General features: G+C 44.3%; 1 protein-coding gene across 1 annotated transcript; it reads right to left on the bottom strand.

Moving 5' to 3' along the window:
- Window positions 1-4,529: 4,529 nt before the first annotated feature.
- LOC125747766 (cysteine and glycine-rich protein 1-like) lies at window positions 4,530-13,538 on the bottom strand. Its single transcript, XM_049023251.1, has 6 exons — window positions 13,298-13,538; window positions 9,888-10,066; window positions 7,510-7,678; window positions 7,082-7,211; window positions 6,443-6,536; window positions 4,530-6,210 (listed from the first exon to the last, which is right to left on the bottom strand). The coding sequence occupies exons 1-6, from the start codon at window positions 13,429-13,431 to the stop codon at window positions 6,134-6,136; spliced, it is 783 nt and encodes a 260-aa protein (XP_048879208.1). The 5' UTR covers window positions 13,432-13,538; the 3' UTR covers window positions 4,530-6,133.
- Between the last annotated feature and the right edge of the window lie 1,961 nt (window positions 13,539-15,499).

Raw genomic sequence — 15,499 nt, forward strand, 5'->3', positions numbered from 1 at the left:
GGTCCAGCCCTTGGGTGGTGACGTCAGTCAGCAGGGACCAATGGTAATACGGGGGCGGTGTTCAGCCGTCGGTCGCCGTGGAGACAACAGCTGTTGCTCATTCACAAAATGCAGACACACCCACCACCCTTGAACTACAGCTTATTGCGGCCGTCACTGAAGTTCATTACCAGGCTACCTCGGGAATTTCCTAAATGTCGAAGGATCTTTGTGAAATGCAGTTGCTTACAAACTTCGAGCCGTAGGTCCCGTGGTAATGGAGCTACTGTTCTCTGCACAGATCTCCCTCTTTTCAGGGAAATTACATGAAAACAAATTTGAGATGTAGAAAGCCTACTGAAGACAAGAGAGGCCATTTGCACAAGTAAAATGTGTTTTTTGTTTTCATATTCCCATCTTGCTCTCCTATGAGACATGCATATACCGATCAGCCATAACATTAAAACCACCTGCCTAATATTGTGTACCCCCCCCCCCAGTCCCCCCGCTGCCAAAACAGCCCTGACCTGCGGCAGTATGGACTCCACAAGTCCTCTGAAGGTGTCCTGTGGTATCTGGCACCAAGGCGTTAGCAGCAGATCCTTTAAGTTCTGCAAGCTGCGAGGTGGGGCCTCTGTGGATCGGACTTTTTCGTCCCACAGATGCTCGATTGATTTGTGATATGGGGAATTTGAAGGCCAAGTGAACGTTGTTTTTCATGCTGCTCAGACCATTACTAAACAACTTTTGCAGTGTGGCAAGGCGCATTATCCTGCTGAAAGAGGCCACTACCACTGGAGAATACCGTGAAGGGGTGTACCTGGTCTGCAAAAACACTGAAGTAGGAGGTACGTGTCAGAGTACCATCCACATGAATGCCAAGACCCAAGGTTGCCCAGCAGAACATTGCCCAGAGCATCACACTGCCTCTGCCGGTTTGCCTTCTTCCCATAGTGTTCCTGGTGCCATCAGGCCTGTTTTACAGGGCTTTAGCCTCCCTAAAAAGGGTCATAACCCCCCCCCCCCCCTCAAATAATCAGCCCCAGCCCCCCTTATCCATTCAACTCTAACTACACCCCTGGTACCATCTCCAGGCAAACGACACACACACCCGGTCGTCCACATGATGTAACAGCCCATGTGTCTCATCAGACCAGGCCTCCTTCTTCCATTGCTCCTTGGTCCACTTCTGACACTCGCATGCCCATTGTAGTTGGGCAGTGGTGGCTTAATGGTTAGGGAAGCGTGCTTGTAATTGAAAGATTATAGGTTCGAATCCCCGACCAGCAAGGCACCCCTGAGCAACGTACCGCCCCTAAGCACTGCTCCCCAGGTGCTGAACTAGCTGTCCCCTGCTGTCACATATGGGTTACAGGCAGAGATCACATTTCATTGTGCTGTGGTGTGTCAACAATGACAATACAGCATGAAGACTGTGGTCTGCAGCTACGCACCTTCACACGCAGCAAGCTGTGACGCACTGTGTCTTCTGACACCTTTCTATCATAGCCAGCATTAACCTTCTCAGCAATCTGTGTTACAGTTTCTTTCCTGTGGGATCTGACCAGACCAGCCTTCTCTCCCAACGTGCATCAGTGGGCCTTGGGCTCCCATGATCCTGTCGCTGGTTCACCAGTTGTCCTTCCTTGAACCACTTTTGGTCGGTACTGACCACTGCATCCCAGTAACACCGCAGTAAGACCTGCTGTTTCGGAGATGCTCTGACACAGTCATCTAGCCATCACAGTTTGGCCCTTGTCAAAATCATTCATTATGCTTGTCCATTTTTCCTGCTTCCTACACATCACATTCAAGAACCGACAGTTCCCTTGTCTAATATATAATGGCACCCTTGACATGTGCCATAGTAACAAAATAATCACTGTTCTTCACTTTTTAGCTGTCTGTGGTTTTAATATTATGGCTGATCAGTGTAAAGGGGCATCATGGGGCCCTCAGTATGTAAAATGACAATTAATACACATGGGGACAAAAACCGGGTGGGGTGCCACTGAAACAGTGTTCAGGGTTAAAGTTCTTGCTCAGGGGCCCAACCAGGATAGGATGATATAATTACCAGTCAAGTAATTCTAAGGAGGATAGAGTCCTGACCTCAGAGCCACACAATTCCTCTGAGGCAAGTCAGCTAATTTAGCTGCGTGACATTTGTTAAATAGCAGGTATCCAATCATAGCTATACACGTCATGCAAATGTAAGCAGATTATCTTTGACAGTGTCACATGTTAATGGCAGTAACGTTTTATTAACTTGAGGTTGCTTAAACTGTTTGATATCTAATATTGATTTAAAATATATACATTTTCCGTTTTTTGGAATATAATGGGAAGAAACTTCAGGTGTTTCAAAAAAACATTAGTTACAGGTCAACACAAGGAAATTTGTTTAGCTGGCTGAAAGTGTGTTTATTTGGTTGTTGTTCTTAGTCTTGTTGTGGTGGTTAGGTGGTTTTCTTCAAGTAAAATGAGCAGTACAGCTGTTGACTTATATTAGCATGCAGAGCTAATATAATTTTTAGCTGCCATACTGACCATATGTTCTGTCTTTCCTCAAACTTCTTTGGGAACCAAAAATGGCTGAAATGTTTGGTATTTCACCTTGTTTCATGTTGACATTTGCTTTCTACATTCAGAATACTTTCTGTGTGCACCTCTGTGTTGCCTTGAAGCCTCTTCCTCATCCTGCATCCACTGTCCTCTACACCCTACATGGTGTGCTAGCTGAGCATTAACCAAACCACTTATTAAATGAGACCATATCAAATTTAAGTACTTAAGAAAGACTTATTTTGCCACAGACTTTTGTGTAGTTGTGCATGGATGCAGCAGAATGAAGTCGGTAATGGGTGGATCAGTTTTCCTTTTCAGCTGTTGCTTCATCCTTGCGTAGCGTTTTTGACCATTAGGTTCTAGTTACCCCATGAAATTAAAAGGCTGTAAAAGGTCATACATTTTGGTGGAGAATTCTGCCCAGATTGTTAACCGCTTAGGAATGTAGTTGTTTCGGGATAAAGCGAGCTTCAAAATTCGCCATAAGAGTGCAGACAGTAATCTCAATCTCCGTGGGTGTAGAATCCATCGGCGAGGCGACTGAGGCCCTAAGCAATGCATAACCGTATCGTGTCCACTAGAGGGTGAAGAAGGAACAACCACTTTCAACTCAGTCCAGTTTGGAAGCATAAGAGGTCGTAAATGGAGGAGAGCGAACCAAAATAACACTGCGGCTAAGGGCACGAGTTTGTTTACTTTCCACAAGTGGGCAGCTTTGACGTTTTCGCGGTTCTCGTAAAATAATTTAACAGAAGGCATGACTGCAGTGCTTTATATGCAAACAGAAATACTTGCCTTTTATCCCACACAAAGTAAGGTGGCCAAGATTTTATTAAATTTTTTTTTTTTGCCTTTTAGGTGTTTCTACGCATTTTCGTTTTGAATATCTATCCATTCATCCATCCATCCACCCATCTATCCATCCATCCACCTACCTTCCAAACGTTTATCCTTGTCAGAGGAAATATATTTTTAAAAGTTTGATGAATATACTGCATGGCCCGTAAAATGTTTTTATTCTGATATAGAAATTCACTTAAAAAAATGATTTTGGATGATGGTTTTTTCTTTGTCAGTACTGTGTCGGGTTTTGTTAAATTTAAGCAATGGACCAGGGGGAGATTTCACAAAAAGTGAAATATTATACATGAGTGATTATAAGATTATCTTTTTTACGCATGCAGTCCAATTTGCCCCAAGTCATACGCTGAGATACCTGAAACGATGACAAAGTTAATAAATCCCCTGTTATTTTCACACACGGCTCCTTAAAACGCTTCGCCCCCTTCTGTGATTCTTGCCCCCCAGCCCCACTCCTACTCTTTGGCACGCACACACACACACACACACACACACACACACACAGTGCAGTGTCAGATACGGTCCACTGTTCTCTCCAGCTAAGTTCCTCCTCCTCCTACCGCCCAGGCGGATCTTGGCTTTGATCCTGCCTCTGTCTATCGCCTCCTACGCGGTGGCAGGGTTTGTCGGGACGCCGTCCAAGCGCAGGCGGGCTTGTACGCCCAGATGTGCCCAGGGCGTGCAAGTCTCCGAGCCCCGCTGAGAAGGGGATTGGGGGGCGGGGTGTGAGGGGGGGCGTTCGGCTGCCTTCCCGTTATTCACAGCTCTGCGTTAGAATTGCCGGGAGGACAAGCCTCTGTTGTTCGGTGAAAGGGGATGATTTTTTTCGTTACTCAAGTGCTATTTATGCTTTAACCAAGATGAGGATTTGAAACTTGCAATCAGCTTGCCCTGCTTTTGGGCCTGATATTACGATTCACTAATTCGCCACTAGTTTTATTTGAGTGAAGGTTACGGGAAGGTCCAGTGTTAAATTAATGTTAAGGATGTTTTGTTTATGTAACACCTTAAGCAAGTCGCTACAGAACAACCACATTGTCCCCAGAGTGCAATGTGTGATCTAACTTTTATACAAACACAACAGTTAGTGACAGTTCATGATAAATCTGGAGTGAATGCACTTTCCATTGTTTTTAATTTATTATAGAAGTAAAACCATAACAGTTTTTACATTTTGTCAAGCATAAAGTGAAAGCACATACTGTAAAAAGTGCTTCATGGCAACAGATCATTTTAACAACGTGCTCGAAATGAACCAAAAACGCCAGCAGAGTGCTTAATAATTTAATTATTCGGTGTGTGTGTAACATGTCAACATGTTTCGTACAGCAGCACCCTCATAACTGGGGTCCGGCGCTATAGTGCAGCACGTAACTGCACTATAACTGCATTGAGGGTGTTTAACGTTCATATTTTCCTTTCGTTACACTACACTGAATGTTGCGTGATGTTTTTATGTGGTAATGTTATTTAAATGATTGGAGACTCCATATAAGGATTATAAGAGTGACGTGCAGAGTGTCAATGAACCCTGCTAAACTAAAAACAGCTAAAAACCCACTTAAGCTGGTAGCTGGTTTTACAGTAGCAGCTCTAAGAAGATGGTCTAAGAAGATGTTGTAAGAAGCTCTTAGGTAGTCAGGTGATCTTTAATGGAATAGCTGGTCGGGCCACCAGTTGGTCATGCTGGTGGGGCCATCCTGGCATGATGGGCTATACCAGCTAGAATGACCACCATAAACTGGTATGACCACCAAAACCATCAAACCAGCATGAAAAGATGGTCAGCTATCAAACTGGTTGACCAGCTTAAGCTTAAGCTGTTTTTTTTCAGAAGGGAAGTGTTAAAATGAAACACAAGACACCTGGAAAGCCCCATAAAGTTGAATTTGAAAATGCATCAGGTAGCCAGTCACAGACAAACCTGCAGATTCCTGAAGAGCGCAGTAAGGCGTCGGTCTCTGTTATGCGCTGTGGCACATCCCTGTTACCTCCTGCTGGGCAAACCTGGGCGGCTCTCGTCATGCAAAACAACCAATTTATCTTACAGCCAGTTAAGATTAATATTTGCAAGACTAAAAGTTTCTTAGTTTGCAAACAGCAAATTAGATTCTCTACATTTGCAGTTACCTGTATTTTGTAATCTACCAGGCAAAGTAATGTACACTGAAAAAATAAAACAAAGCTGTTTTCATTCAATGTGTTTCATCTCATTGCAACAGTTGAAAATTATTAGCTTGTTCTTTTAAATGTAACTTTCTTATTTATTTTTATGGTTAAACTGATTTATTTCCAGGATAAACTTATTTACATTGAGGCAACTTCAAATATTTCGTGTGATCAGTTACTTGAAATATTTAAAGTTGATACAACATTTCCAGAATTTTATTTTTTCAGTGTAGGTTTCTTAGAGTGGCTTGGCCTTAAATGAAGCCTGAAATGTAAATATCAATGCCTTCTCCGGAACAGGCCACATACTGGAGCGTTTCAGACCCCTTGGTTAAGTCTGATAACAAAAATCAACAACTAAGCAATAACAGTTATATTTCAGCAATGTGCAGCTTCTTTAGTGCCCACAACTGAAAACAAAAGCTGCTAAATTCAGAGCTTTTGTGGCTTTAGCTAGTGTGATATTGTGTAGTGCAGAAGGATGCTAAGTGTGACCTAAGAAGCCATAAGGGGGCAGTAGCGAGCTGGGGCTGGGGGTCGTCCATGAACACGGTGTCTACTGGGAATGAGCCAGTGCCCCAGCCCCTTGTCCAAATCCAAAGCCTTTGGGGCCGAAATTCTTGGCGTAACACCCTGTGGGGACATAGTCAACGTTCAGTTTAGTAAACATGTCGTTACATGGAAACACCTGAGGAATGTTTACTGACAGCTGTTTACATGTGGAGCAGCATACAGTACGGAGAATGTGGCCTGCCAGTGCTACTAGTTCACTTCTGTGTTTCAATGCATATCGAGGCACTAGGTTCCGAATGCTTCCCACCGCTATCTGTTTCTTTGTGATTATAAAGACAGCAGAAGCTGAGACCTTTGCAGTAGACTTCTCCATCTTTGTCCGCCAGAGTGGTAGACTCCAGTCCCTTCCCACATTTGGCACAGCGGAAGCAGCTTTTGTGCCAGGACTGGGTGGGAGGAAGAGGCGAGAGTTACAAAAAGGAGACAGACGAAATCTTACGTGTTCGTTAACCTATGGATCTAAGGTCTAACTGGAGACCCTTTGTAGAGTGAATCGGGTTTAGTGTCTGTTCTCATTTATGGGCATTAAGTCTGCTTTGGGAGAGTATCTGGCTGTGTGGGTTAAGCGTTTGCAGGAGGAAGGTCATGGGTTCAGTATGTCAGGCATACTAAACATATCACTTTCAGGCACATGAGCAGGGTCTGTAACATCACCAACAGCTCCAGGGCTGCTGGAGAGCAAGATGGGGTGTGTGAAGATTGAATTTTGTTGTTCTTGCAACTCGTATGGTGAAAATAAAGGCATTCAGTTCTTCTAGAGCAGAGTTTTCCGATCCGGCCCTCATGGACCCACGGACGGTTCACGTTTTTGCTCCCTCCCAGCTTCCTGCCAGAGAGTCTGTGGGTCGCCGAGGACTGGATTGGGAAACACTGGTCTAGACCATCACAGCTGCATCTACCCAGTCTGCCAGGAGGAATATCTCCCACTTACGTTTCCGCCCCCGATCACTTTCTCTGCAGCGTAGACAGCGGTGCCACAGCGAGGGCAAACGTCAGAGCCGCCCATCTTCTGGGCAAACTTGGATGGGTTGGGGTTGTTAGTGGGCCGGTGAGCTGTCTGTCTGAAAAGGCAGCATGATTGGGGAACGTGTTGGACTTCAATTTTGTGCTGTTTTTTGATAGACATTGTAAGCTGTACATTTACAAAAAAATAATAAACTTGGATTTTAAAGTATTTTGAGGAGAAGGAAAAGCATAAATGAATTACAGTTCAATACGAGTTACGGTTAAACTATTTTCTCCTAAATAAGCCTTCATCTCTAGTCTAAGCTTCCAGTGACATGCGGCATCATTTATCATGCACGTAACGTTTACATACATGGGCCTCTCAAAAGAATATTGTCACATGATATTTCTTACTGGTCAGGTTTAATTCCCAGAGCGTCGCCTGTGTCCATGCTCAAAGTTCCGGCTCCACCACCATATCCATAGCCTTTTGGCCCATACTTCTTGCCGTAGCAGGACTTGCAGTAGATTTCATCAACATGGACTGCTACTGTTGTACTGTCCAGGTTCTTCCTACAAGCCACTGGAACATAGCAGGGATACAAATACAAATTTCAGCCGATTCCCATAGGTTTCCTTCAGTCTCCTAACCTTTTCTGTATCAGGGAGTACATGCAAAGTACACACAAACACACACACACACACACACACACACACACACACACACACACACACAGGTTTGTAAGTATATCATTGTGGGGACTCTCCATTCATTTCTATGGGGAAAACTCTAATCCCAACATGGCGACCTTAACCCCCACTAAGCCCCAACCTTCACCATAAGTAACCAAAGAAAATATGAGACTTTTGGCTTTTTTAGTTTTTCAATTGCAGTCTTGTGCGGATCTGAAAAACATCAAAATAACACATTTTTATCACATTGTGGGGGACATTTGGTGAATGAATATATGAATACAAACGTGTGAGTGTGTGTGTGTGCGCGTGTGTTTGTATGTGAGTGGGTATACCTATCCTTATAGGGACACAATGTCTCCATAACGTGATAAATATTAGTTTTTTTTTCCCTTATGGGGACCGGTTTCCTGGAAAACCAGGGACACATAGGGAACCAGTTTCCTGGTCCCCATAAGGGAAAATTCTATAAAAATCAGTGACTACTATGAAAAAACTAAAAATGCAAAAACTCTTGTATTTTGCTTGGTTACTTATGGTTATGGTTAGGGCAGGGTGGGGGTTAAGGTTGTCATAGTTAGCATTAGCATTTTTCCCATAGAAGTAAATGTGCGGGCCCCATAAGGATAGGTATACCCTACATGTGCATGTGTGTGTGTGTGTATTATTCCACAGCAGATGTGCCCCAGTACACAGGAAAGCGGATGAGCTGAAACTGGTGGTGTGGAAAATTTTAGGAAGCTCTGAAGATGGGATTCATCCTGGACATTTCCTGTGTGTCCCGTGTGTCTAACGTGTGTCCCGTGTGTCCTACATGTCTCCTGCATGTGTCTCATGTGTCCCATGTGTCCGGTGTGTGTCCCATGTGTGCTACATGTCTCCCGCATGTGTCTCATGTGTCCCATGTGTCCGGTGTGTGTCCCGTGTGTCCTACATGTCTCCCGCATGTGTCTCATGTGTCCCATGTGTCCGGTGTGTGTCCCGTGTGTCCTACATGTCTCCTGCATGTGTCTCATGTGTCCCATGTGTCCGGTGTGTGTCCCGTGTGTCCTACATGTCTCCTGCATGTGTCTCATGTGTCCCATGTGTCCGGTGTGTGTCCCATGTGTGCTACATGTCTCCTGCATGTGTCTCATGTGTCCCATGTGTCCGGTGTGTGTCCCATGTGTGCTACATGTCTCCTGCATGTGTCTCATGTGTCCCATGTGTCCGGTGTGTGTCCCATGTGTGCTACATGTCTCCTGCATGTGTCTCATGTGTCCCATGTGTCTCCCACGTGTGTCCCATGTCTCCCAGGTGTGTTCCCTATGTGTCCCTGGTTTTCCAGTTTGTCAGTATGGCAATGTGGTAAAACAGACTGAGGTAGGTTATTTCCCAAGGTTCTTGGTACATCACTGTGCCTAGCTGCATTCCTGCAAGCTGCTGACACACTGGCCGCTGGCCTCCCACTGCAGGAAGATGGGCTGGTGTCATTAGTGCCTCTCCTAATATGGGCACTGTTGTTTAAACACGCATAGCAAAGACATTTCAGAAGCCACATATTCCACGTTCCTTCTTTGTGATGAGAGGCAGCCATGATTATTTTTCCAGAATGAGTTGTATTCCACAGAGACACTGGAGCAAGCATATACAATAAATATAAGCAGAAAATTAAAGTTTTAATGCTAAATGTCAGCCTGAAAAGGAGAAGTTCTTTGTTTATAATGACTATTTATGATTTGGCGTCAAATGATATTTAGCTCATTTGCATCTCTTGCCCCCTTTAGTAGTTCATGTCATCTGATCAGTATTACTGAAATGTTTATTTTCCCGCACTAAGAAATTAGGAAAACATCACACTTTTCAGGTGGCTGTCTGCTCAGTTTTACAGCGATGGGAATCGGGAAGTTGCAAAGCATAGAGGGAAGTAGCTCCCAACATAATGTTTACGATGTTTTGTTCCACGGGCAGATTCCAGAGAGACGTGTTGAGGGATTAACGTGCTGCCATATGGGTCCGGATAAGTAACGGCTTATACATCCATCAGGGGGATGTGCTCCTGAGCAGATCCACGGGTCCTGGTTTGGGGAAGGGGTGGCTGGTCAGACCCGCCCACTTACTGCAGAGGAAGCAGGACTTGTGGAAGCTCTTGCCCTCGCACTGCACTTCCTCGGCGAAGTAGACCGTCTTCTGGCAGCAGCCACACTTGTTGCCTCCTCCGAAGGGCATCTCAACGGGACTCGAAGCCTGCTGGCAGAGCACTTCTGAGCTGGCAAACGGGGAGTCGAGCAGGGTAGTGCTAGAGAGAACACAAACACAATCGCAGTGCAATCAGACTTTGGAAAATCACTCTCAGGTTGTGGGATTTGTACTAGGCCCAAGTAATTGTTAGATTGTAAACATTAGACTACGCCTCAGCTATTTGTCAGGCACTGGGCATTATAATAGGCCAAAGTAATTGTTAGATTCTGAATATTAGACTGGGCCCCAGTTATTTGTCAGGCTTTGGACATTAAACTAGGCCCTAGAGAAGAGAATTTCTCTTCCTATACTGTTATTTGAATTTTACTTGTGTTACTTGTCTGTTGTTATTGTGTCAAATGAAATCTGTGGTTTGTTCGATACTGCCCGCAGGCTGCTGCAACATGCCTGATCATCAAAAAGGCTTCCGCAGAATCGAATCATTCACAACGGCAACTGGATTTTGGCAAGAGGAGTTTCCAGCCAGTAATACTTGTTTTGCAGCACTACGAAGCTGTCAGGTCCGTGTTTCCTATCTCAGCGGCGCAGTGCACGACCCTGTTCACATTTCGTAAATAAGCTGCCTTTGAAGGAGTGTCATTGTTATGGTTGGTGACCTGCATACGTAGCACCTGCTCCCCCCCATGCTCTCCTTTCCCATCATCCTGTCTCCGTCTTCCAAGGAACCTCGCTGTACTTCGCAGCCATGACCTTTTATGGTCTAGGCAGTTGGAACACCGGGAATGCGTTAGGGGTCTGCTGGCAGATCCTGCTGCTTTGGCGGGCGGAGTCCTGGGCTTTCTCCACAGCTGATGGATTGGCTGAATGGATTTTCCACAGCTGATGGATTGGCTGAATGGATTTTCCACAGCTGATGGATTGGCTGAATCCTTTCTCCACAGCTGATGGATTGGCTGAATCCTTTCTCCACGGCTGATGCAAATTATCCTGGTCATTCCAGCTCTGACAGAATTTTGCAGCAGATGGTAGCACTGTCACTGCGGTTATTAACTGACTCCGTGGTCCACACCAGCAGAAAGCTCCATCGGTGCAAGCAGCAGTGTGTTCCCCCTGAAATCCCTCAGCTGCTGTGCCCAGAGGAACAATTGCAAGACCTGCCTGGGTCCAAGACCTGAGGATGCTCATGTTCATATGCTTGTATGCAAAAGGTTAGACACTGATGGTCAAATAGTTTGTTTGCTTAATCTCTTAATTAATAAGGTAGCACACCTTTAGCAGGATACTACCTCAAACATAACGTTTTTACACTTCTTTATCTGCAATATCTCTTTACTTTTCTACTTTAACAGCTTAATTTTGCATACAGCTGTAGTATTCTTTTCCTGCCTTTCTAATCTTGGACTGTTTTGTAGAGTCGCATTTGTCTGATCTCATTTTCTTTGTAGCATTTCTACTTACTAACAATATTGATAGTGCGACAGCATGGAGACCAGTAACAGTGTTTGTAAATCTGCATTCTTAAACTCATATATAAACGTAGCGCTCGTTCAAGGAGAGGTGTGTTACTTTAAATAGCTGTAGTAATTAATGAATTGTGCTTCAAAATGCATTCTGGCATGAGGGACAGACCCGTCTCGATAGAGAGAAATGATACATGGTTTTTCATCATGTCTCTGTGGTTTGTGAAGCAGGAAAGTTGGATGAAGTGATACACATATCAAAGAAGAATCTCCAGCCAAAGATACTGTTTAATTACCGTTCAGGTGGCCAGCTGAGAGGAATGTGATTATGGAAGCTTGAAACCCTGTGATTTGCGTACAGGAAGAAAACAACTCATTTTTCCAGAGCTGTGAAGCTCCAATGCAGATGTCAGGATGTCCATGCAGACGTTGCTACAAAGTGCGCCGTGACTGAACTGGTAAGTTTTTTGTGCCCTGGAAATTCACTCGATCACAAAACTGTGTTTTGAATTCCCAAAGGTAAACTGCTATAATTAGGAAGGCAGTCAGTCATTCTCAAAGACTGACTGGCAAATGAGCTTCACCATTCAGAGAAACTCCTCATTTGAATAGCAAGAAAATACATGCATTTTAAATGAGCAACACAATGTTACAAAAAAACTAGCTGAATACTTTTTTCATACTCTTAACTTGCCCATCTTGCATCAGCCGAGTATATATTTCTGTAACAAAGAAGGTGCATCTCAAAAAGATAAGTTTCTGTTTTAGAAAGTGCAAAGATCTTCCTCCTGGCGTAAGTTACACGCTTTGAGGACAAACGAGTTCCTTATTCGCGTTAATGTGAAAGTGCAATAAGCTCTCTAATAAAGTGTTTGAGACTTCAGGCCATTCACGCAACTGCTGTAGTCCTCGATTTAGTTCTCGTTGGAGTATTTCTGGTCTGTGTTATTCTTTGGGCTACCAACCGACAATAAAAGAATTAAACTTAGGAATGTTTCCTAAAACAGCCCACTGGGGATGCTCACAAACTTTGGGGCTTTTATGCTACGTTGCCTCAACACAGAGAAAACTGATGAGAGGGCATCCAGATCTCTTTGTCTGAGCACCACGGCAGCGACTGAACCTCATCCTCCTGAACATGGCCATGTTTTAAACATCTGTGCCCCGATGCCCCTTCTACCCGCTTACACTGACCTGCCTTCTTGTCAATACCACATCAAAGTGACAGATTAAGATGCGATAAATGAGAAACAAACAAGATCCCCGGTTTGACAGTGTCTCAGGAAGTTAATCCTTTATTGCATTTTTTATGAGAAATGCTGTAGTAACACTTTTTATGAATGCCAAGTCTATAAGAATCTTTGAACACACTCATAATGCATCTATAAAGCATTATAAACATGACTATGAGTATTTATAAAAAAATCACAATACAGAACTTCATGAAGCTTTCATCTATAATGCACTATAGATACCGTCATAATGCAGTACAAAGCATCCTTAATTCTTATTCCAACCATTATAATGCATTATGAAGGTATCTATAGTGCGTTATAAATGAGAGCTTCACTGGAGCTTATGAAGCATTATAATCAACACTGAAACGCCTTATGACCATCAATAGAAGATGCTGTAATACTTTACTAATTCTTATACTGACCATTATGCAGCACTATGAAGGTATCCATAGTGACGACTTTAAGCAATATTTTACCAATTCAGTTTTGTTCTTTACTCATATAGCACATCCACAGAGGGAAACAATTTGTTACAGCAGAGTCATAAAACTCAAAACTATTCCAGCTGTGTGGACCTAGAGATAGAGACGAGGTCGGCTCTTGGCCCCCCCAGTGCCCCCCACCACCTACCTGCTCTGTCGGCGCTGGGGCTCTAGGCCTTGGCTGGGGAGAGAGTGTCTCCGCCTTTGCTGTGCACTCCTCTGGGCTGCGGGTCTCCTGTGTTTGCCCTGGAGTGACACTGAGGAGAGGAGGGTGCTCCACATCAGGGCTCAGGGCGGGGCTCAGAGTGTGTCGAGAGGGGGGAGGGAGAGGGAGAATAAGGGGAGCGAGGGAGAGCGAGGGAGAGAGAGGGAGAGGGAAAAGGAGAGGGAAAGTGATAAAGGGATTGAGAGAGGAGAGAGTGGGAGAAGGAGTGGGAAAGTGATAAAGGGATTGAGAGAGGAGACAGTGGGAGAAGGAGTGGGAAAGAGATGGAGAGGGACAAGAAGGGGAGGGAAAGAGAGAGAAGGATACAAAGAGAGTGATGAAAAGAAGGTGGAAGAGGGAGAAAAATAATGGGAGAAGACAGAGGGTGAATGAGGAGAAATAAAAATAGAGGCAGATGGGGAAAAGCAGGCAGAGAATGAGACGAAGACGTGTGCTTTGTGGTTTCCTTGATATGTGGACTTTTATCTTTAAAAGACGTGGTACAGCGTAAAGTGCACTGGCTGCATTTAAATAATAGCAACTTTGCAAGGAAATAAAGGAACATGCGAATGAGAGGGGAAATAAAAAACAGAGGGAAGAAGAGAAGGTTGTTTTAATGTGTTTGTCTGACAGCGTAATTGCTTTTAATTATTACCATACTGTTGCGTTTTATTGAGGAGAGAATGCTCTGGCAGTGTCAATGAACCACTTACATGCTGATAAATCCGACTCAGACTGAGACAAAGGGATGATAAAACTAGCAGATGGGGAAATGAATCGCCATCCATCACCGAGAGGAATAAATAGTAAAACAATAATAAATATACAATGAGAAAGCAGTCCAAGATGCATTGTGATTTGCTGCCAGACAGACTGCCATTTCCCCCGCTTTCTGATTGCTCTTTTTGAGCACAAAGCCATGTCCTTTTTTGCCAAGACAATAACCGAGAGATGTCCCAGGGGGGGATCGAACCCGAGTCAGAAAGTTGGACTCTGTGTGTCAGGGATGAAAGATGCATTAGCAGTGAGCCGCTGCACGTCTACCAGTAGTCTGTAAAAGGACCAAGACAGCCATCACTGCCCTTAACTGTGGACCTTTGCATTGTTGTTTGTACTGGATCAAATCCAGGTCACCTAATCAACAAATGATTTAAGAACGCGGGTTGGACATGTGACTGCAGTCCTGACATCCTTCCATTTTCTCTAACCATTAAAAGCTACAGGCATAAGGCAGGGAACAACCCAGGATGGGGTGCCAAAGAGGTGTGAGGCAACAGTACTAGCCACTGCCCCGCCATGTGGCCCCCAGTCCACGATTGGTCTTCATTAAAAAAAAAAAAATGCTGCTTTTTAACAGGAAGGAACAGAAATGGAAATGACTACTGCCCTGTGCAGAGTGTAAAAGAGGGACAAAGCCGCTATTGTCAGTGAGGTGACTTACACTTAGAGACAGTAGAAATGGTGCGGCCAGGAAGCTGGTCCATTCACCCTGAAGCTCCCTGAAGAATCGGCTTTGCAGAGACATTCCGACAAGTAAAATTCCCATTTTAGCTCTTCAGTGTGCAATATAACATCAATATGATGATGATACATGTGCACATACAGTATGGGTGTGAGTTTGGGTATGAGAATGGAACAGAGCATCGGTGTCCATTTCGGGCTGTATCAGTGTGCAGTGTGCAGTGTGCAGTGTGTAACTGGCTTGGGACACATGGTCACCGTTAACGGACAGGAGAGCCGATCCTGTCCATTAACTCCAGAATCGCCAACATGGTTGGACCCGCATAAGCTTAACAGTGATATTTACGTCAGACCACTTGTGTAATCAAAGTGTTTTAAAAAATATTTTTATGAGAAATTTGCAGTCCATTATGTGTTTGACAGCCTGTAATTAACCTCTAGATTACCCTTAAATGCAGAAAATTCTGCAAGCTGTTATATATAAATATATTTTTTTTTATACTTTGTCCCAGTTTTTTTAAGAGGGTGCAATAAAAGATATTAATTTGTGGGCCGTAAGGGACCTCGTCAGGTCTATTTTAAGTGGGCTTTAACCCCCCTCAAATGTGTTTTGCCCCCCCCCCCAAATAAATGTACACTAGCTTGTTTAAATAATGTGGGCCATTTCCATCAGACTCCCCTAAT

The sequence above is a fragment of the Brienomyrus brachyistius genome, chromosome 8, assembly GCF_023856365.1.
Source record: "Brienomyrus brachyistius isolate T26 chromosome 8, BBRACH_0.4, whole genome shotgun sequence".
In the NCBI taxonomy this organism is placed as follows: domain Eukaryota; kingdom Metazoa; phylum Chordata; class Actinopteri; order Osteoglossiformes; family Mormyridae; genus Brienomyrus; species Brienomyrus brachyistius.